Raw genomic sequence first — 23961 nt, 5'->3', positions numbered from 1 at the left:
CACTCACCGTCTGAAATCTGGGTCCTTTTAAATGAGGTGTTTGTGGTACTAAAGAAAAACCTGTTTAGTTAATTTTCTATCGCTAAATCCTGGTCTGCATTTCTACTGTATGCGCGGGAGGCTCCGACCTCCTCGACGATGAAGGATTAAAGCATATAATGCCATAAAAGAAACCAACGCTAGAGAACTGTAGTTAGAGGTAACTTTTTTCTTGTGAAAAGGATGTTTCTTACTAGAAGCCAGATCCCGATTGACTGGGATTGCCTAAACAGGACTCTAATTCTGATTCACCTGTTTATCAAGATAGTATGTGTTAGTGGTGTTGACTGTCTGGAGGAGATCTGAAAGAAGAAAAGGAAACATTTCAGATGCTTTTGACTGCCCTACAGGGTCACTCACTACGAGTACATTTACCACCACAACCCTTAAACAACAAGTTCATTAATTTAGTTTGTCCCTGAGGAGGTTGTTAAAGGGAGACTTCTATCAACATGTTCCTTTTTTGACACCACCACAAAAAGGACTGCAGAGCTCCCTGGCTAATCAAAATCTTCTCATTCCAATCCCTGACTTCTGGCACTGTTGCTCCTTTAGGCATTCCTGAAGAGGTCTCATCTAAGATCTGGCATCTACAATGCCAAGAAGAGAGCATACCTGTCTGACTGCTAGAGGAGAAATTATTTGGAGACGGTACATACACTGCATAATAACGCCGTACCCACCACAAAAAAGAAAAAAGTTACAACCGTAGACATGGATTTTGAAAAGGCCACATGCGTGTACTTCAGCTCCAAGGGATGCACTCTGTATTGGTAGGGTTTGTTGCCAACCCTGAATCCTGGGAACCATCTATGTTTTGCTCAAACTGGAGCATGAAAGTATGTGGTCAAGTTGAACCAACCCAACCAGCAAACAACAAATCCATTGAAACTATTTGTCTCTTGGGAGGCTGTTGAATGGAGACTCCTTTCTTAGTATTCCTCTTCTGACACATCCACGGAGGAGACTGCGAGCTGTTTGCTCATTAAAATCTTCTCATTTCAATCCTTGATTCCTGGCACTGCTTATCCTCTAGACCTTCCTTAAGATGTCTCATCAATAATCTGGCATTTGATACCAGACACAATGCCACAAAGTCAGGAATAAAGAATGCCTGTCTGACAGCGGGAGGAGAAATTGTTCGGGGGCAACGACACTAGTGCTTCACTGAAAATAGTGCCACACATGAAGAAGACACTTCTTTGTTCTTTCTGAGTAGCACCACTCCTCCTAAGCAATGCAAAGCAATCAGAGCTAATATAGCCTTATAGCCCACCCTAGCAGCCTATATCGGCCATTAAAGGCCTACTCCAGCATTAAAAGCCCGAGCCAAAAGGCATGGGCCTTTAACAAGGGAGCAGGACTTTAATGGCTGGTATAGCCCAGCTCTGGTGAGCGGGGGTGCCATGGCGGGGGGGGGGGAGGGGCAGGGGGTTGGGGGGTTGTGGGGGAGGGGAGGGAAGAGGGGGGCTATAAGGCTATTAGAACATTCTGCCACTAGAGGGCAGAATGTTCTAATAAATAAAACAAAGGCCTCATGGAGCTCAAGAGGAATGAAATCCCCTCAGGCTCCGTGAAGAAAAACACTGGAATGTTGGAGCTCCAGGCTTCTACCGGCCATTAGAAGTTCGGAGCACTCAACAGTTTTCAACGGAGCTCCCAGTATTCCAATGTTCTAATTTGTCTTCATTGCTATGAAAATCTAGAACCTGAGGAAGAAAGTAGGCCTGTCCGACTGCGGGAGGGGAAATTGTTTGAAGACAATGACACTAGTGCTGCATGGAAAATACTGTCACATGAACAAGAAACGTATACGTTCTTTGTAATTAGCACCGTTCCTAAATTATGCAAACACTGGAAAGTAATGAGAGTTGGTTTGTATTTGTTGCTATTAAAACCTAGAACATCTATTGTCACCCGTAAACACTAAACTAACTTTCTGGAGGGAGTTGGCTATGAGGAGATAATTGTCAAGGTAGAGTTAAACAAACATTAAATCACCCAGAGGTCATAAGCATGCATTTTAAAAAGGTCAAAAGAGCGTACTTCAGCCATTGTTTACTACTGAATCTGAATCTTAAGAACCATCGGTGTCTTTTTCATATAGCGATAAGAAAATATGCACACTGTATAGCACTGTGCATGTCCAATCTCCCTGATGTAGATGATGGAAGCCTTGATGTTACACTGACATCCTCCATTTCTCTCTCCTAACTTACCTTTTTACCATCTTAGGAGAACTGGATAGTACTGAAGAACATGTTAAATACCTTCGGTAATGATCTTTCTGCTAGTCTCTATTTAGCTGCATAGTGCTCACCTTTTGTACATTCCCCAGACTGGATCAAGAAACTTTTCCATAGCACCTCCACATGCCGGAAGGTGGCACCTTGCGACTGCACTGATGTCATCCCGCTCCGGAAATGACAAACGGGCCTATATAGGCGTCACTGCAGCATGTTGACGTCAGTTGCTTTTGAGTCTGTCTGCGTCTCCAGGTGCAGAGGCCAAAAAAGCAAATTGGCAAACATTGTACAGATTCCTAGACTTGGGATTTTATTAAAGATTAATAAGAACAGGAGGATGGGAGGGTTGGTGAGGAATGTGTGGCTAGATAGAGTCTCTATCAGAAAGAGAATTACCAAAGGTAAGAAACTTGTTCTTTTGATGCAGGCTACAGATTCCTCACCTTCTGAAAAGATACCAGAGTAGTATCCTGGAGAGGAGGGCTGTGGATTGACTCAAACAAGAAAGTCCTGCAGGGTCAAGTGGGCAAAGTGCCCTTCTCAGCAGACCTAGCAGTCCAAACAAATACTGCTTTCTTCTCAGCAGACTTGGCTGCCCTTAAAATACTGTTTTGTGAATGTATCTAGGGATAACTACGTAGCTGCCTGGCATATGTCTAGGACAGGGTCTCTGCATGCTAACGCAGTGTTAGCAGCTTTGGCCCTGGTGGAATGGGCAGGCAGTCCTTCTGAAGGCTGCTTCTTCACCAGTGGGTAGCAGATCTTAATGCGGAGCACGATCCAGCGTTGGATGGTATGTGTAGGAAAGTAGCATCTTTCTGGCTTGGTTACCCCCACTTTTGGCTTGTTTGATTGTGTCTACAGGGATCCTGCTAACCAGGACCCCAGTAGTTATGGTCTCTCCCCTAAATGTAGTTGTTGGTAACTGCCATCACTGTATTTTACCCACAATTGGCACACTGGTGCCCCATTATAAGTCCCTAGTATATGGTACCTAGGTACCCAGGACATTGGGGTTCCAAGGGATCCCTACGGGCTGCAGCATATATTTTGCCACCCATAGGGAGCCCAAGTAAAGGGTTCTGCAGGACTGCCATTGCACCCTGCGTGAAAAGGTGCAAGCACCCTTTCACTGCCACTTTTCACTGCACCAGGTCACTTTTAATTCACCCCTATGGCAGACCTTCCAGCACAGAGGGCAGGGTGCAAAATAACTATGTGTGTGAGGGCACACTTGCACTAGCAGAGGTGCCCCCATAAACTACAGGTCAATTTTCCTGGACTTCGTGAGTACTGGGATGCCATTTTACGTGTGTACTGGACATAGGTCAATACCTATCTCAAGCTACACAATGGTAACTCCAAACATAGGCATGTTTGGTTTCAAACATGTTGGAATCATACCACAAGGCTTTTGCAAGCATTGGTTGTATGATTCCATGCACTCTGGGGGCTCCTTAGAGGACCCCCCAGTATTGCCATTACAGCCTTCTGAGGATTGTCAGGCAGCCCAAGCTGCTGCCACCTCCCAGACAGATTTCTGCCCTCCTGTTGCTTGAGAAGCTCGAGCCCAGAAGGGCAGAACAAAGGATTTCCTACGGGAGAAGGGTGTTACACCCTCTCCCTTTGGAAATAGGTGTTACAGGCTTGGGAGGGGTAGCCTCCCTAAGCCACTGGCAATGCTTTGAAGGGCACATTTGGTGCCTTCCTTGCATAAGCCAGTATACTCCGGTTCAGGGTCCCCCAGTCCCTTCTCTGGTGTAAAACTGGACAAAGGAAAGTGGAGTGATCACTCCCCTGTCCATCACCACCCCAGGGGTGGTGTTCAGAGCTCCTCCAGACAGTCTCTGGGTTTGGCCATCTTGGATTCAAGGTTGGCAGGGAACTCAGGGAGCATCAAAGTGGCCAGTGCCAGCAGGTGACATCAGAGCCCCCTCCTGATAGGTGGTCACCCAGCTAGCTCAGGGTTAGTTAGAGTCTCTCCTTTGAGTGGTTCTTCAGATTCAGATTCCACGACTCCAGCAGGAATCCTCTGCACCCTCCACTTTGACTTCTGATCGAAGAAACGGCATCTGGACTCTGCAGGACCCTACAAGCTGCAACAAAGAAGCAAGACTCCTCCCGCAACACTGTATCTCTGGCTCCTTCCAGCAACTGCAACATTTCCCCGGTTGTGCATCCTCTGAAGACAGCCCGTCTTCAGCCTGCATCAGAAGAAAGAAGGAATCTCCCTTGGGGTGAAGGAGTCACTCCCCTGCTTCTGCAGGCACCACCTGCAATGACGACTGGCTGCGTGGATCCCCTCTCCTGCTGATCTGCGTGGATCCTGCATTACGGTGGTAGGCTAAAGTGGTCCCAACGGTCCCCTCTTTCAGCTGTCCAACTTGGGTAGACGTAAGCCCTTGCCTACCCACGCACAACAGTAACCCTGTGGACCACGTCCTGTGCAGCAGCCAAGGCTTGATGGCATCCTTTCCTCAAGAACTTCAGGCATCCTTAAGCTCCAGCCCCCGGGACTTCGTCCTGCAGCGCACAGCTCCCTTAGTGGTTCTCCAGCAGTGTGGGTGCCTTTTCCGTAGTGCTGCGTGGGCCTCTTCTGCAACTTTCATGTCTCCGTCCTGTGGGACTCGTGTGGGCAACGCCTGGTCTTCTGGAGGCTCTCGGAGTTGCTGAGGGCCCCGTCTGACTCCCCCTCCAGGGTAGAGTCCACCTGGTCCTTCCTGGTCCCCGGCAGTGCCATTTTCCAGCAACCGCGAGCTTTGTGTGTGCCAAGGCTTGTTGACGGAAGCCGAAGCCGCAAACCCGACTGCAATCCTCTTTCCGGCATGGGACATCCTCCAGGAACTCTGTCTTCTTGGTGCAGTTCTGACTCTTCTTCTTCACCAGTGGTTCACTTCTTGCACCCTCATCCTGGTGTGTAGGGGCTCCTGCCCTCCCTGGACTCTGCTGTTCTTCTTGGACTTGGTCCCCTTCTTCCACGGCTCCTCTTGTCCAGGATTCCATTGTTGGTGTTTTGTAGTCTCTTCTGGGTTTAGCATAATTCTTCTTCTCTGTCTGTGATCAGGGGAATTTACAGTGACTTACTCCTACTTTCCTGGTCGCTGTGGTGGGTTGTGGTACTTACCTTTGGGCCTTACTAGTACTCCCAGCTCCCCTCTACACACTACACTTACCTAGGTGGGGGACCGAGTTTCGCATTCCATTTAAGTATATGGTTTGTGCTCCCTCTAGGGCCATTTATCTCTAATGTGATTTTCATTAATTGCACGGTTTTCTAACTGTTTTTATGCCTATTTCTGCATACTAATGTACATAATTTGTGTATTACTCACCTTCTAAGGGATTATAGCCTCTATGGTATTTTTATCACCAAAATGAAGTACCTTCACTGAGTGTTTTCATTTATGTGTGTAAGTACTAAGTGTGACTACAGTGGTATTGCATGAGCTTTGCATGTCTCCTAGATAAGCCTTGACTGCTCATCCACAGCTACATCTACATCTAGAGAGCCTGGCTTCTAGACACTGACTACACTACACTAATAAGGGATACCTTGTATAAGGTGTAATTACCATAGGTACCCACCACACACCAGGCCAGCCTCCTACAGTATGCTTCTGCACAGCCTGCCTTTTGCGCAACGGTGCACCTCAGAAAGAGCTGATCATCTCTTTGGTGTGATCAATGCAGAAGCTGAGCGCCCTCTGAGGAGCCAAATGATGGAGCCTCTCCTCCTACTTAGAGGTGGGGCATAGAATGCGGCAGGGGGTGGTTTGGCTGACATGTAAAAGGATCACTTTTGGAACCAAGGAAGTCCTAGTACACATAACCACTTTATGAGGAAAGGTGGTGGTGTAAGGTGGACGATCAGGAGCACGGTGAAGACTGGCCTTTAGAGTGGCTCAGTCGGCTCTGGGAATGTGAGCGGGCCAGAGCCTTGGATTTGAAGTGTTCCGACGACGGGTCTTCTTGTGCTTGGCAATGTAAAGATTTGCTTCGCCATCCCGGATGGCACTCAGGTTAATTTACTTGCAGATCTTGGAGTTGTGACTCAATCAGAAATACCACAGAAACACCTCATGGTGTTCCATCACAGACGTCTGATTGTGACAGTTTCTAAAGGGCTTAAAACCCGTCATTTTAGGCAGTAACATCCCTTGCACACAATGAAAATGGTTAGGTAAAGGGTCTCAGAGAGAAAAGCTACAGATCCGGCATCTGGTGGCATAGAAAGAAAAAAAAATGACAGCAGCGTATGGAAGCGATGGCTATTTTAGCCCTGCAAGGTATTTCTGGAGCTAACGGCATCACCAACGTGCAGAAGTATTATGGGAAAGTTTCTGGATCCAGTCTGATGCCTGGGGAATATTAAAAAGGTCAGGAATCTGTGGCGAGAAGTCTTGATAACAATTGTTTCCTTTCAGGTTTTTTTCTCCATTGTAAAGTAAAAGAGGTTGACTTTGTTCTTTTTGTGTTTAGGAACGGGCTTGATGGAGGGTAACGAAATGGTTACTTACCAGTAGGAGTAGTTTTGTAGCTTGAAGAGTTTTTTGGATTCACATGCTGTGCATCATTCCGCCACCTAGTGGTTGGGTCCGGAATGGTCTTTGTTTTTCTACTGGGCGTCGTTGACCATCATTTGTCGTTCGGTCCATCCCCCTCATGACCTCAGGCGGCACCCCGGAAGTTCCTGTGGTAGGATTTGTTTTCTCTGTTGTGTTTTTGTTTTCTGTTTTCTCCCTTTTTTCTTTCTTCCCCCCCCCCACCTGTTTGTCCTTTTCTCATTTCTGGGGAGGTGGGTGGGTCGCATGTGAATCCAGAAAACTCTTTAGACTGCAAAACTACTCCTATTGATAAGTAACCATTCTGTTTTGCAGCATGAATCCTTTTCTGGATTCACATGCTGTGCATTGGATTGTGTAGCGGTTTATCCCCTTCAATTCGGTTTGCTGGGTTAAAATGATGAGCTTGCAAACAGGTGCTGCAGTACTTTCTGTCCCACTTGGACTTTTTTATTTATCTGGATGTCCACACAATAGTGTTTTGTAAACGTGTGTGGAGATGCCCATGTTGCTGATGCGCAAATAGTGCCTATGGGCACGTTTGCTACGAATGTCAGGGTAGTGCCCTTTTTCCTTGTTGAGTGTGCCTTTGGGTGGTGTGACAGATGTTTGCCTGCTGCTGCGTAATAGGTTTGAATTGTTCCAATTATCCATCGTGCAACAGTCCCCTTTGTGACTGGGGTTCCCCTGTTGGATTTAGCATATGCTACAAATAGTTGGGTCCCCTTGCGGAGTCGCTTGGTCTCCTCCAGGTAGTATATTAGTGCCCTTCTTACGTCCAGTGTATGTAGTTTTTTTCTCCATTTCGGGTTGCGGGTTTTTAAAGAAAACTGGTAACTGTATGGTTTGATTGACGTGGAATTTGGTGCCCACCTTGAGTAGGAATTGTAGGTTTGTTCGGAGAACTGCCTTGTCCTTGTGGATTAGCAAGTATGGTTCTTGTATTGTTAGAGCTTGAATCTCACTCTCCGTAGAGATGTGATCGCTATTAGGAAACCACAGTTCAGCCTTGTGCATGGATTCAAAAGGTTTTGTCACGAGTTGTGTTAGCACTGAGTTTAAGCTCCACATCAGGGCTGGTGCCTTTCTTGGAGGGGCAATTCTTTTGCATCCTTCCAGGAACCTTTTCATAACAGGTGCTGTGAAGAAACTTTTACATAGTGCCCCTCTGGTGTAGGCCATGATTGCTGCCAAGTGTACCTTCAGGAAGGAGTAGTTGATTCCGCTCTCTAGCGGGTGTGTGAGATAGATAACTACTGTCTCCTGCCTAGATATTGCTTTTAGGGTATTGTTTCCTGTGCACCATAGAAAGTATCTTTTCCATTTTGATGCGTAGCATCTCCTTGTTGGCTTCCTAGCTTCCTTTTGTATCTCCATCGTTCTGTGTGTTAGGTTTAGGTGTACGAATTCTACGTATTTAGGAGCAATGCTGCTAGATTGAGTGTTGCTGCTTCTGGGTGGAACACTTGCCCCCTTTGAATTGTGAGTAGGTCTCATTCCGGTTTGATCTTTATACTCTGTCCCTTAGACAGTTCGAGTAGGTCAGAGTACCACGCTTGTCTGGCCCATTGAGGGACTATAAGGATGAGGTTTGTTTCTGGTCTCCTGGCCTTCTCCAGTACCTTTGGTACTATTGGAAAGGCATAAGCAAATGTCTTTGTTTAGTGACAGGGCATTCCCTTCTGATTGGTGGTGTGGAAACCTGGTGGAAAAGTGTCAGCATTTCTTTTTCTCTGCTGATGTGTACAGGTTGATTATTATGGCTCCCTTATTATGTTTCCCATTCATGTGTGCTGTTTTCCTGTCTGCTTAGTTTATCCGCCTCTATGTTGTCCTTTCCTGGCAGATGTATTGTGTTTACGTTGATTCTTTGAGGAATTGTCCATTTCCATATTTCTTGGGCTAACTTGATTATGGTGAACGATTTTGTACCCCCTTGCTTGTTTAGGCAGAACATTGTTGTTGTATTGTCCATTTGTCTTAGTACCATTTTCCCTGCTATTTGTATTTGGAATGCTTTTTGGGCCAGTAACACTGTTTTCAGTTCTAGGAAATGTATGTGTTTTATTGCATCCATTTTGTTCCATTGGCCTCAGATTCTTAGATTGTCCGTGTGTGCTCCCCACCCCTTGTAGGATGCATCCGTGGTGATGGACACAGAGGGAGTTGTTGTCTTGAAAGGTCTTCCCTTGGTTATTTGTTTGGATGCTCACCACTGTATCTCCTTTTGTATTTCTCCATTACAACCAGTAGATCCTCCAAACTCCCTGTGTGTTTGGTATTCCTGGAATAGTCCCAAGGCTAGTCTCGCATGTGGTATGAGAGGGATGCAAGATGTCATCATGCTCATCAGTTTCATGACTGTCCTCACTGTCAGAGATTGCCCCTTCTGGTAAAGGTGAGTTTGCTCTGGGATTGCCTGTGTTCTCCTTTGGGCGGGGTAAGCAAGTGCTCTCCTCGCATCGAGTCTTGCTCCTAGGAATAATTTTTCTTGTTGTAGTTGCAATGAACCTAAGTACTTGTAGAGTTGTGATAACCGTTTCAGTGTCTCTGACATTTCTCCTTTGTATGTGCCCTTACAAATCAGTCATCCAGGTAAGGGTACACATGAACTCCCTTTCTTCTTGGGAATGCCATGACTGTCGCTAAGCATTTTGTGAAAACTCTTGGTGCTGATTTTATTCTGAAAGGTAAGACCTTGAATTGACAGTGCACTTTTTCGAGCACAAATCTGATGTAATTCTTGTATGCCTGATTTATTGGTCTGTGCAGATAGGTGCCCTGGAGGTCTATGTTTGCCATGTAATCTTCTCTAAGTCGTATTACCTCCTGAAGTGTTGTCATTTTGAAATGTTGAGTGCAAATGAATTTGTTTGACGTCTAGGATCGCTCTTAGTCTAAGGTCTTGTTTTGGCTCCAAGAAGTAGGTTTAGTAATTTCCCTTGTTTAATTTGCCCTTTGGTACTTTTTCTATTGGCTGTTTTTGCAAGAGTTCTTTCACCTCCCTTTTAAGTTGATCCAGCTCTGCTGTCTGACATTTTTTCTTCCTTGATGGATTTGGTGGTGGTAGTTTTGAGAGTTCTTTACAGTAGCCGCGCACCATGTTTAGTACCCAATTGTCTGTGGAAATGTTCTCCCACTGATGTGGGTACAGAGCTATTCTGCCCCTACTGTGTTATGTGGGGGCCTCAGGGCATTTAAGAGTCACTTGGTTGTTACTCCTACTCTGGGGGGTTGGTCCCTTGCTCTCCCTCTGCCTCTAAAAGGCTGTCTGGCGGGGTGTTGTCATTGTTGGTACCCAGTTTGTTAGCTGCCCTGTAAGGTACTCCCCTGGACTGTCTGCTGTTGCTGTTATTGCCCACAGGTAAAGTCTCCCCTTCCTGTGGGCCTTTTGATGTTGCTCCCTCTCCTTCAGTTACCTCTGAATTGTAGTGCCCCCATTGCCTTGGCTGTATTGTTGTCCTTTTTGATCTGTTGTAAGGATCCGTCCACTTCTTAGCCAAAACAAGGCCCCTCCAGTGAAGGGCTTGTTGATTGTGGAGGCCTGCACTTCGGGTTTGAAGCCGGATATCCTCAGCCATGCGTGCCTTCCGAGTGCTGTCCCTGTTCACATTTGTCTGCCAGCTGTGTCCACAACGTCCAGAGTGGATTTTAAACATGCATTGGCGATGGTTTTTCCTTCTTGAATAATCATCTTTGCCCTCTTATCTCCTTCTGGGAGTTTTTGCATGAGTGCCTCAATTTTGACCCATTTCTGGTGGCCGTATCTGTTTAGAAGGGCGTTGGAGTTGGCATTATGCCACTGTGTTGCTGCTTCTCTTCCCAGCTTACTCCACACCATTTCCAGTCTCTTGCTTTCTCTTTCTGGAGGGGGGCCTGTGGAGGAATTGCTCCCTTTTCTTGCTGGTGTGACTACAAGGGAGTCAGCCACTGTGTTTCCCTTAATGTATTTGGGGTCCTTTAGAGAGGGTTTGTACTTTTCTTACACCCTCGGTGTAACCCTCTTGGCTGCTGCAGGTTCCCTGAAGGCCTTCCTTACCTTGGTCGAATATGCTGGGTAACATGGGTAGGTATAGACTGCCCTTCCTTGAAGGCACTAGGGTTTCCAGTAGGAAGCAGGAGTCCCCTTTCTCTTCTTCCAGGGGTACTCCATATGTGTCTGCTGCCCTCTTCACCAGGTTGTTGTAGCACATGTCATCGTCAGGGGGGCAAAGGCTTTGAGGGGGTAGCTGTCAACCTCCTCTTCTGAGCTCTCTGTTATGAGGTCATTCCAATCATCCTCGAAACTCTCTGTGGCTTCCTCTTCTTCGTGTGGTTCTGGGGTTCCCAGGGCTTCAAGGATGGTTTCTTCCTCTTCAGCATCTGTGTCCGTTGAAACCATCAAGGATTTGGGTGGAATTCAAAATTGTTTTAGTGTGTCAAACTCCTTCTTTCTTTCCAGGTGCGCTGCCATTTCAGCTTCCAGACAACGCCTCTTTCTCCACCTCTGTTGCCTTTTCGACGTCTCGTTCTGTCAAAGGTCATCTTTTCGGTTTATGTTTCCCCCAGTGCCTTTGGGGTCTGTTTCCCCAATGGTTTTGGGGTCTCTTTTGCCGAGTGGAGTCTCTCTGTTTCGGTGGCCAGACCTCTTTGGTATCCCTGGTTTGGGATCCGTGGGGATTATCATGCTTGTTGCTGGCCACAGATCGTAAATTTCTTGGAAGTCGGGGCTGCCTTGTGGGATTTTTTCTCTGGGATTTTCTCCTCTGAGCCTTTCGGTGGCTTTTTTACCTTTTTGGGTCTCTTTTTGACGTTCTTTGTCGACTTCTTTTGCTAGTGTTTTTTTATCTGCGTCTCCCTTGAGGAGTTCGACATCCGACTCTCCATGAGTCGATTCTGTACTTCCCACTTGCTCTTCCTCGTCACTGGATAGGCCTAACTCCTTCAGCAACTCGTGGTGCTATTGGCTCAGCATTGCTGTGTGGTGTTCCTCCCTCTGCTTTTGGTGTGCTTTGAGTGTCTTGGGAACAAAAGCTGCGCAGGCTTCACACCCCTCGTCTCCTTGATCTCTTCGAAGGCAGAGATTGCAGACCTTGTGCGGGTCGCACTGAGCAAACTTATGGTAGCAGTTCGGGCAGATTTAAAAGGGGCGTTTTCCATGATCCCTACCTTGCTTCTTTCTCCTGTTCTGTGGATTCATTTGGTGTCCCGCACCGGCGAGTGTGTTCGGTTGTCTCCTTGCCGTGGCTTCTGCTGGTTTTGGCATTATAATCCTGTGAAAAACGTTTTAATTTTTCTTTGTTTTCGGCATTCTCTCCAAAAAACTTTGGAGCTCCTTCCTTGCTTTCACATCCAACAGCGAAAAAAATAATCTGAAGATGGCTACCACGCACAGGAACTTCCGGGGTGCCACTTCACGTCATGCAGGGATGGACTTAACACCAAATGGTGGTCGACAATGCCCAGAAGAGAAAAAAGAAAGAGAATTTCGGACCCAACCACTAGATGGCGGAATGATGCACAGCATGTGAATCCGGAAAAGGATTCATGCTGCAAAACTTGGACCGGTCTTTCTTGGTTTCCTGCAAAACTTTGGGCAGGAGAGGCAGAGGCAGGAACGCATACAGGAGTCTCGAGCTCACGCCAGGTGAAAAGCATCTTTGATAGAGGGTTGTCTTGGAAACTCCAACATGCAAAAGCTTGGACTGCACATTCTCTGCAGTGGAAGAAATATTGAGCCACGGTTCTCCTCACTGCTGGAAGATGCCCTATGCCTCCCCTGGGTGCAACTGCCATTGGTGATCTTCTAGGCAACACCAAATGAGTTTGTTCACCCTAGCATTGAAAGATCCTGACAGGTGGTTGACTACCTTGGAAATGCCCAAATGGTTCAGTCAGTTCCAGAGGAACAGAGACTTCTGGCACAAGCCCCAGGACCCAACTCTGCCCTTGTGCCTTGTTGTAGTACCACATGGCAGTGACGTTGTGAGAACCTGAACCAGACGCTCCTTCATGGACAGAATGAAGACCAATACCATCTTGCAGAGTCATTGAGGCTCCGACCCCACATTACCTTGAGAATTGTGTAGTCATCTGTATTCTTTGTTTAAATGGGAGTTAATGGGTTGCTTCGATTTTGGTGCACATAGCCACAGTATTGGGTTGGCAGGGTTATTATAATCAGGATGATCAGCAGAGATGTCCACACCAAGGCTTTGTTAAAGGGAGAGGGCGCCCCAAGAGGGCAGAGAAGGTTGAGGCAGGTCTCATGGGAAGACAAGGAACCCAGAGTGTGCACTTGGAGCATGTCCAAACAAACCCCGGACAACCTGAGCACAAATGCAAACTAATAGTAAACCTCAGTGGCAAATCACTGACTGAAGCTCAGAAGAGTGTTGTAAAAAAGGGGCTAAGATATGAACCCATACCATTGGTGGATTGGTTCAAACTACATAAAGAGTTGCATGAGTTTTGACAGATACGGAGGATCAATTTTGTTTCAAGAATAAATCATACACACAAAATCAGGGAGACAGAGGCCTTAGGGTAAAGTCCATGTTCCGTCCACTGGCTATTAGCATACCCCCTTAAATACTTACCTTTGAGCAGGCAGTATTGAAAGAGATTGAGGATTAACCCATGACAAAACCATTTGACAAGGGATGCCTTACCAGAGCTCAAGAACGACAGATATCGTAATCAAACCAGCACACAATGGTCTACCTTATAGTCAATCAATCAATCAATCAATCAATATATATTTTATTCAGTCACATTTGACCATAAAGGCAACAAATAAAACAACTACACATAATTTTAAAGCACAGATACCAAACAACATAAAAATAACTATTAAAATATAAATCACAAATTTAAAAAGAACATTTCATCATCTCCAATTCATTACATTTTGCCACCAAACAAATCTATAATTAACCCTCAAATCCCCTTCTAATGGACAATGTATTCCTTATAAAATTAACAATGGCCATACCAATTATATTGTTTCTATCCTTTGAATACAAGTGAAAGCACTCCTGTAATGTCTTATATTTGCTGTCTGCAGACATGGTAATAAAAACCTCCCACGTGGGTTATCAAACAACAGGCAAAACAGAATAAAGCGACAAGTGCTCCGAGGTGTGCAATTATCACAAGGACAATTTGGGAGCGTTTTAGACTAAGTTCCCAAGATCGGAATAATGTATTTTATTCAACCTGAATCTGGTTAAATAATACCTATGCTGAGGCTTTTAAAAAAAACAAGAAGTGCTTCGACATCATTAGATGGACCGAGATCAATATAATCCCTCACTGTCTGCATATTCACCACTTTTGCCAGTCTCAGGTCATGGAGATGCTCCCTAAAGAGTGTTTTGCCCTTTCTCTAAAGGCTGGGGAAACTAGAGCAGAATTTGTAAACAAATCACCCAACCCTAATTTATTAAGTCATTCTTTTATATAATTCAACCAAGAATAAACAATCTGCCATGACAGTTCTTGTAGACGCAAGTTCCGGTGTTAGCCAGATCCTAAACCATAACATTATTGGGGTAATCTGAGCCATATCTCCCCAAAAATTCAAACAAAGTTACTGATGTACAATAAATGTGGCTATAGCGGGTGGGGTATGCAAGATAAGACTAATAAAGCGATGTTATACTACTAGGAGACAACTAGGTTTTGTATAGCCTCACACCTTCCAAGCCCATAGATCCCAACCAATACACATTTACTTTTATATAGAATTGGCGATTCTTTTATCTGTTTGACACCTAACCTGAAGGAAAAACGAAAAATTGCTTCCATGGCACCCTGCAACTGATTCCTCCTAATTTTAAGTAAGTGAGCCTACGTTAGGGGGTATCAAAAGGAATACCAAGATCATTACAGTTTAAAACCACCTTCACCGTGTGTCCTCAACGTCGTCATTTTATGACACATGATAATCGTAAAGAACTTGGTGGAGTTAACCTTAAGATCTAATTTCCCCATGAAAGAAGTAAACAATTCCAATTATCTCTGCAGACCATGTGCCATTTGGGCAATAAGAACCGCATCATTCGCATAAAGGAGAGGCGGTATCTGACGGCCCCCCACCTTTGGCAGATCTACACCATTTGTGGCTAAATGTGCTTCCAACTCGTTGATACATAATAATAAGACAAACGGGGCCCAGAAACACCTTTGTATGACCCCCCCCTATTTGTCTTAATTGGGTCAGTACATTCACCGTTTTTCCCCTGCCAAAATGTAATACTGATATTCAAGTATAATCTCATCAATATATCAAATAAAACCACCTCTGCACCCATGAACTCCAACCTATTGTCAATTCTTGCACCTATGGCAAAACAGCAGTGACTCCAAAAAGTATAGGGTTCAGGCTTAAACCCTAGCTTAAAAACTAAGTGCCAGGTAATATTCGAGGAAAATCATTGAGAAGTGTAAAAAAAAGAGCTAAGAACCAAAACAGGAGTGCCTTGTTGGAAGATATACAACGGGAAACATGGGATCATGTGTGTAACTACTTATCACCCCCATGTCTATCCAAGTGAAAAAGTGATCACAAAAACTTTTGGTCATATACTGAGTACAGGGGATAGTAATTCTTCCATTGCTACATCCCAAACATCAGGAATGTACTAGTGCATTCAAGGGACGGCCAGCATTCATCCATCCATGGGTTCTACATGGACGAATACCTTGTGGGAACTTCCACCAGGAAAATGCAGAATATGTAATCTCACAAAGGCTTGATCTAGGTTTACCAAAGAGATGGCAACAGAGGGTACATACCAAATGTGACTCTAGCACAGTCATCTACATGATTATTTGCCCAAGTATGACGTACATAGGGAAGACGTACATAGGGAAGACAATGCGTAAAGTTTGGATATGGATTGTGTAGCACCAGAGTATTGTACAGTGTGCTAGTATTACAACCAAAATGAGCCACCACTACTACCAAAATGGGCCACCACTATATCACGTCAGGATATACAGCCATGAATTTGAAGTGGACATTCATAGAACAGTTGAACCAGGGACACACAATGCAGAGAAAAAAACTGCTGAAAAAGAACAAAATTGGCTTTTCCGTTGGGCAGCCTAAGTGGGTAGTACTGGAGTTTAAACTTAAGAGTGGAGAATGAATAAGAAAGACTACATAATGTGTCTTATTTCTGGACATTCTCACAGGGCTATAAGACTGGCGGCTGCATTCAAACAGTTGTGAACCTCTCAGCGAGGAGTGAGGACACTTAGATGACTGAGCCCAATGTTTCTTTGAAGAAGTAAGTAGGAGTGGAATATGGCCTTCTCTTGGTAGAAGAGTGGTAATATTATGACACTAAGAACAAGATGTTCTGAACTGTTGCTTTATTTAGATGGTATCATAGAGCACCAAACAATAAATCATACGTCATCCATAGGAAATTCACAAGATGGATTTAAGTCTTGAGATTGAGGAGAAAAATCAATCCAGTCTGAGGCGGAATCCCTATCTGGTATTGTATGGCACCCTCACAACTCTGTTATTCTCAGGAGTTTGTACAGCAGCTTTATTGTTCAGAATGTTTGTTACATTCTGTAGTACACTCATCCTGAGGTCTTTTTTTGGGTGTCACTCGGGAGACCCATTGGATACTGAGGTCCTGATAGAGCATTTGTAAGGAGTGGGAAACGTATTCCTCAGTGGTAAAGAAGGTGGCAGACAAGGAGGCCACTCATGGTTTGGTAAGGCAGATCATCAGAAGCACAGTGAACAGCCTTTTAAGTATCCACAGTGGTGTTTGGTAGGAGAAACATTAGAAAAGAATCCTAAAATGAATATGGATGCTATCCTCAAATCAAGCCTCTGGAGATTTAGGAGATGATGATCAGGTCCTAAACGTTTTTCAGGACTTGTGGCTTGACGAGCATGCAAATTTGACCTTGATGCTCGAGTGAAGAGAAGTGAGTGATGGCGAGAACCTAGAAATCAATACCCTATTCACCTATTCCCCTCAACTACGAGATATACACATGGTAACAGAAGACGTCGACCAGCTTGTCATAAACTGAAGGAGATGGTAACTATGGGCCATATGTACAAACACATTTTCCCATAGACACAGAATGGGCAAAACTGCTTGCTACATCTGGCCCTAAGAGCTTTAGAGTATGGCGCGCCTGAAAGGATTAGACCCAGTAACCTCTTGAGCCTTTATATATAAGCTGTACCAATCAGAATTCAATTCTCTGCCTTTGCCAATTTCTTCTGTTTAAATTCTGAGACAAATGTAATCTCTGCCCCTTAGTTTCCTACAGAGACTCTTTTGATAAATTCCAACATCCTTAATAGTGCCCGTCAGGCAGGCTAATCATGCAAGGAAAAATACCTGAAAAAAGAGTAAGCCTGGTTGCGGAGATAAAGAATGAGGGAAGAAACACTTTGAAAAAAATAAAAAAGGGTGGAACCCCTAGGAGGCATTCTTAGACGTTGAGTGGTTCCAACACACACCACAGAAGGAAATAGAATTTCATTCAAAAGCATCCTTCAGAGACTGGGGATTGAGTAAGAGGACTATCAAGGAAGGAGTGAGGACAACAAATTTCAAGAAAGTAGTGAGAAGGCTTCTTCAAAGTAAGAATGATTGCAGTTTGAGGGTGACAAATTATGTCACTATGTGGATTTCTACTGAACCTTTTTTTTTGTAGTATATGCAATTATTTCGAGAGATGATTGTGGGTTGCCCTTGTTGGTTTGAATTCTCAAATCTACTATGATAAGTGAGAAGGTTGAATACAGTGTCTAATGGACGGTCTCATAAGCACTGCACACTCATGCCATCTTGAAAGTCGGTAACAAAAACTAAAATTGTAATACTACTGTTACAAGAAACTTTCAGCATCCGCAAGCAGTTGCTCTCTCACCAGTCCCATTTTGCACCTTCTCCTTCAGTTCCTGGAGTTTGGTGAGATTCTGCTCCAGCACCACTGCCGTTGTGTTTACATAGGTGTACATGTAGCAAGAAGGGTACTGGGACACTGTGAAAACCTTGTGGTACTCCCCAGCAGGCAGCTGTAAGGACAAGTGATGAAAAGTTAGACAAGAAGTATAAAAGACAAGAGGAAGATGCACAGCAGAGGATGAATCACACGGGACATTGTTCCAAAATGGGGACAACTACGCATCTGCCTCTAGTAGTGCAGCACAGATATAGAGGGATATATAAAATATATTGAATATATTACCAGTCATTAGTAAGCAGTGTAAACAAGTATGCATGGTAATACAGTAGTAGTAGCAATAAAGTGATGTTCATTTATTGGCACAATCACCGCATTGTAAACTGTTGAAGCTCTAAGGAAGTGAATGTGCTCAGGTCACAGCTTCTCGGTGAGACGACCGTAGCTTGGACTTCATGACAACATTATGTAAGGTATAATTGGTGTACCTCTGAATAAAGGTGAGATGGGGCGATGGGGATGTGGAGTATCAATTAAAAATACCAAAGCTGGAGGACTGTAGTTACAGGTAAGTAATCTTTCATCTCTAGCAATTGATCTTTTGTAAATTATCATGCTTTAGTCATGAGTTGGAAGAAGTAATATCAACACAGACAACGTCTGGGAAATTGAAAAAGAGGCGTGCCTTACTGAAGGACATTACTAAGCATTGCTTGTTCCACTTGGGCTTCAGTACTCATATTTATGTCCAAGCAATACAATTCAGTGAATGTGGGCAAGTTCTTTCAAATGTCTACAGACGACTCCTGGAAACAAGTCTGCCAGTGTTGAGATACTTCTTTTACAAAGTGTAGTACATCCTTCTCCCAAGAGGGTGAGTGGCCTTAATGTGATCATATTAATGCAAGATGAATGTCACTTGCCAATACCTTCCTTACAGAGGCCACAAATAGCTAACCCCCCAAATAAAACATCCTTTATATGATGTAATTAAATCTGATGCATCTCTAGACGTCTACGTACTGATTCTGGCAGCATGGTAGTGTTTGAAAAACATGATTGTTGCAAAACTAGCTTGGGCTCCCATGGAATCAGAGGTCTCTGCACTAAAAACAAAATGTTCTGAATAAAACACTCATGTACTCATTGCAGATGTGCCATGAAAACAGTGGTATCAGTAGTAAGGGCAGTATTATCTTTATGTTGCTGAAAGATGCACTACCTAAAGTCCTGAGTTAGCTAGTTGCAACAAATATGTCAACAGCTCAAGAAAATTAGATTTAGGATGCAGTCTCCCATTGAGTGTGCCAGTGACAAACAGCCTTTCGTTTGCAATTGGTGATTAAACTCTGGTTCTTACTACGATGCCTCTTCAATCCAAATTACAAGGAGGCAAGTGTTACAGTTAAAGATGTTGGTTTGATGGGCAGAACCTGGTTGTGCACATCAAACCAACTCTACTTTTATGGGGGTAAGAGTCCGATGTAGTCAGGTTCTGAAGATGTACACCCCTCTGTTCGACAGAGATATGCTTGGTGAGATGGGACAGAGGATGAATCACAAAGGTCTGAATCATGAAATGGTAATGAATATGTTGCCACCAAATCAATTACTGCTTTGATTAGGATATTACAAGATTTGACTATTTCTGATGTCTTGATCCAGTTGATGCTGAAGAGATTACATCTGCAGTTGACATTCTATCTAGAAAGAGAATGTATAAGGAAATCATTCTTAGGAGGACTTAGTATTTTTTGGGCCATAATGTGATGTTTTGTGAGTTCATCTTTTGGCACTGCAAGTCTCTCTCCCTGCTCTTGAAATGAACAGAATTTTAGGACAAATTTCTTGTTGTTGAGGGTTAGGGACCACCTGTTTAGAAAGGTCTGCATCACATGCTTAAGTGACCCTGCACGGATTATGGGACTATGAGGAGCTAACTGTCTAGGTCATCTTGGCTACACGAGGCACAGGGTCTGATGAGAGATCTTGAAGATGGGTCAGTCATCAGGAACGCTCAGGGCTTAATCACCCAGCTACAAAAGGACAGAAATTGCTTAGCTCCTGTGGCTGTGGGTGATGAAGATTTAAGACAAAACAGGCTGACAACCAGGCAATATTTCTTGAGAAAGAGCAGAGCTCTGAAGGTTCCTGTAGGAAGCTGGCTATCTATGTAGTTTACCAGTGTAAGGTGACACTATGCAGATAGCCTGGGGCAACTCTCATGGCTGACAGGGGTTAAAATAACCCTAAAAGCTCTATTTTGCTGTAGAGTGGGAGAACAGTTAGGCTTATTAGAGGACAGTGTTAAGCATTTATTGCACACACAGAACCAGTAAGCAAGACACACTCAATAAAGAAATCCAACGCCAATTTAGAACAAGCATTTGCAATGCAACAGGTCTCGCCTTAGAGCTATTAGCATTGTAAACTCTTAACCGGACTTTTCTTGCCACATAAACCGATAATGAAAGATAAAACGGTTATACATATGCGAGCCGACGGCCGCCATTTGTGTGAAGGAAACACAGAAAAGGAAACAGAAGTTCGCTTGCAGTGAAACTTATCGGCAAAAGCGCAATTATCCATGTTACTGCAAAAGTGCAAATATCCACGTAACAGGGTGGATGTCATGCGAAGCGCTCGACTTCTGCCCAGCCAGATCGCGCTGCGCAGGAAATGAAAAAATAAAGTAGTCCAGAAACCAGCTGAAAACATGTAGCCTTGTATGTTTTCAGTAGTTTACTGGTGCACCCGAGGAGGGCTAAACACCGGAAAAGGCATGACGTATGCATGCCTTTCACAAATTGAATCAATCGATTTATGAAAGGCAAGCCCACAAACTAATGAAAGTGACGGGCGTGACATGGGTGTGGTTAGAAGCCCACATAGAGTTTACAACATGGTCTGAGCGCTTGCACGCGCCCGACCCTAAAAATAACGCTCATTTTTATATGAATTTAGATACCAAGATCATCAGAATCAGATAAGTACTTTTAGAGATATGAATTTTTATACGTTTCAAAAGTTGACAGTGCAATTTCTGGAGCGGTAATGTTAGCCTATGGGGTAAAGACTTCATTCAGGCACTTAACAACGACTTACAGGACTGCTGTTCTGGAGTTAAGGTAAATATGGGCAAGGTCCAGCACCAACAGCTCACTTCGGAACGCACTGAGGTGTCTGGGTGCAGAGATGCTTTTCAGCCTCGGTGCCCTAATGTTATCCAATGGGAAAGAAACAGACACTGCATACTTAGCAACAACTTACAGGACTGTTTTTCTCCACTTTGAGTATGGGGCAAGGTCCACCAAAAGGTCACCTTGGGGGGCCTCCAGGGCACTCAGGTGCAGAGGTGTGTTATGGCATCGGGTGTCCCTTTCACTCACTTGAGGGCGGTCCAGTTAGATAGAGGCTGCAAACAGGGACTGAGGGGCCAGTCTGGAGGAACCCACATGGGGGCTCAGGTGTCACGATGCTCAGGGACACAGGAATAACTATGGTCCTCTTTTCCTTAGGCCACGGCGGTCCTGTGCAGAGATGTCCTCAGGCATCGGGTTCCTGTCACCGGGGCACTCGTGGTAGAGGGGGCCTGCACAAAGAGGTTGCAGGCGGTGTCAGGAAGTCCACAATTGGCAAGCCCAAGGTAAGCTCTGGATAGTCTGGGGACCTCACTGGCACCATTGGCCCAATTCAACCAGGCAGAACAGCTGCAGGATGGTGTGTCCTGCCTGGCAGTACAATACGCCTCTGCATAGCCAATTTCCCAAACAGTCCTTGTGCCAAATTGGCCTCAGGGCAGGAGGTTGCTTCTCCTAGGTCTGGAGGAAGCGGAGGTCGCATACCAAAGGCGGCAGAGACTTTGAAGTCCCTTGCCTTGGTATTCAGATTTACTAGTCATCCTGTTGGCAGAGGTGATAACACCTCCTGCCAGAGGAGACACTGTTTTTGACCTCGGAGAGCAGAGGCTCTCACCTCCAGGGGTCAGAAACTCGCCTGTGTGTGGCATAATGGTCAAAACCAGTCAGTCAGCATAAAAGAGGACTGGTAGGTTTCAGGGGGCACCTATATGGTGCCCTCTGGGTGCATGCAATAATAAATCTAATACTGGCATCAGTATGGATTTATTAAGATGAGGTGTTTGATACCATACACCACTATTTTCCACACAGCCATCATGTAGCTGGGTCCCTCGTGCTGACCTGTGTCTGGTACATGCTTTAAGATGGCTGCCCAGTTACTTGCAATGTCTAGGATTGGAACTAGACCTCACAGGGGCATATCTGCTCATGCATTTATGTCCTCACATGTATTATAATGCACCCTGCCTTAGGGCTCTTAATGTCTGCTCTAGGGGTGACATAAATATATAATGCATACAGTGACTTTGGCATGACACACAATGTGTGTACCATGTTGTGTTTTCACTCACTGCTTGCACCCTGACACGCAGTCTGCGATGGCAGGCTGTGTGCAATTTGTATGTGGGTCGCTTAGGGTGGCATAAGTTATGCTGCAGCCCTTAGGGACCCTCTTTAGTACCCATGCCCTAGTACTAGGGGTACCACCTACAAGGGACTTATAGGGGTGCTAAATTCCGGTGCCAATTGTAACAATCAGACATACCTTGTTTTAAGGAAAGAGCACTGGCACTGTCAGAGTCGAAAACCAGCATCTAGTACTTCTAAAAGGAGGCTTCTGAAAAGAAGTCCAGTTTCCTACAGTTCCATGTTCTCAGTTGACTGTCAATCTTAGTTTTGACAAAGGGCATTCCCATGATCTAAAAACATTTAAATTAAATCCAGAGACAAGCCATAGACTTCCTTTTTATAGCTTCAATGTTTCCAGCATCCTGTTCCTCTGATTATTTAAATAAGAAACACATTTTACAATTAATTCACAGTATTTTCATATTAGGAATAATAAAATCAACAACTTTAGAATTAGTCACCTTATACAGAACTCAAGATCTTCTTGTGAAGTTGCCCGTATTTCCCTTCTATTCAGGGAATGACACTAAAATCATATCGCCTCACCACTGGATAGTATCTGTTCCCTCTGTCTTGCATTAGACATCTGACTTGGAGAAAGAGACTGAGGGGAATGACTGGTATTTGTTGGTCTTGATGCAGGTATAGTTAATAGTAGTGCCTTTAATTCTAATCAAACCTAGTTGTGTGTAATTCCACAAAAAATTATTTTAATGATGGATGTACGGACAATTATGAATCCAGTACTTGTTTCCCCAGTGACAGAAAGAGGAGGGCAGGCTATTCTTTCTCTTCTTTTATAGGTCAATTATCGGATAGCTAATGGAAGTGTGGAGAGTGGCATTCCAGGAACAGTCTTGCGTTCAAACAACTGGCATTCTATTTTTACTGATTACACTTTGCAAGTGGGAACCACATAGCCCACTAGGCAACTTTGCTATTCTCATTACACCTGAGATGATTTCCCTAAATCCTTGGTACTAGTGTATCCAGTTAAGGCTCTCAGACGGCTGCTATGAGATTCCCCTTTGAGCATAATTCAAATGGAAAAGAAGTTGCATGATACCGTTCATCTGGAAACAACACCATGATGTAACCCAGAAACTACAGAGAAAACACACAGTCTAGTAAATCTCTTAAACTCCTTACTAGGGACAATATCATCATGCAGCCCTCTAACCCTATGCCGCCTGTGCATAATGCAGCTTACAGAGGAACTCGACGTCCAATGGCCCAGAGTACAACTTCATTCATGACCAGGTGAGAGTCATATCACAGATGTAGTCAGCGCTACCCTAGTGAACTTGTTGAAAGATAAACATTTAGACTAGGTGAAGGCACGCTTGTAATGACTGCCAATGGCTCCATGAAATGCTAGTGGGCTCATCCACTGGAGCTAGCTACCATCAGCAAGTGGATGCGAGAAGTAACAACATTTCACTTAAACTTGTTGAGCTGATAGCTGTCACACAGGAATTGTATTCTTTCCAGCGCATGATTAAAGGCTCCTCTGTATTAATGCAGATGCCACTACCTCTACATTTTATGTAAGCAAACAGGGAGGGACAAAGTCACAAATCCCATGGACAGAAACCTAGATGCTGTGGGACTAGCCCATTCACCATGAGGTTTCACTGACAGCAGAGCACCTGCAAAAATTTAAGAATGACTGGACAGACACTGTCAGTGCAC

The 23961-nt window shown here is 44.6% G+C and overlaps 1 protein-coding gene across 2 annotated transcripts in view; it reads right to left on the bottom strand.

The window, feature by feature from the left end:
- GGCX (gamma-glutamyl carboxylase) overlaps positions 1–23961 on the bottom strand; it is a 208425-nt gene that overhangs the window by 60255 nt on the left and 124209 nt on the right. For both annotated transcript variants that reach the window (XM_069214370.1, XM_069214371.1), the window contains exon 13: positions 17744–17891. In XM_069214370.1, coding sequence (XP_069070471.1) covers positions 17744–17891 — 148 coding nt within the window. The remainder of the gene's footprint in view (positions 1–17743; positions 17892–23961) is intronic.

Source organism: Pleurodeles waltl, chromosome 11, assembly GCF_031143425.1.
Source record: "Pleurodeles waltl isolate 20211129_DDA chromosome 11, aPleWal1.hap1.20221129, whole genome shotgun sequence".
Lineage (NCBI taxonomy): Eukaryota > Metazoa > Chordata > Amphibia > Caudata > Salamandridae > Pleurodeles > Pleurodeles waltl.
The sequence above is the reverse complement of the archived record's forward strand: the minus strand, read 5'-3'. Positions and strand labels throughout refer to the sequence as shown.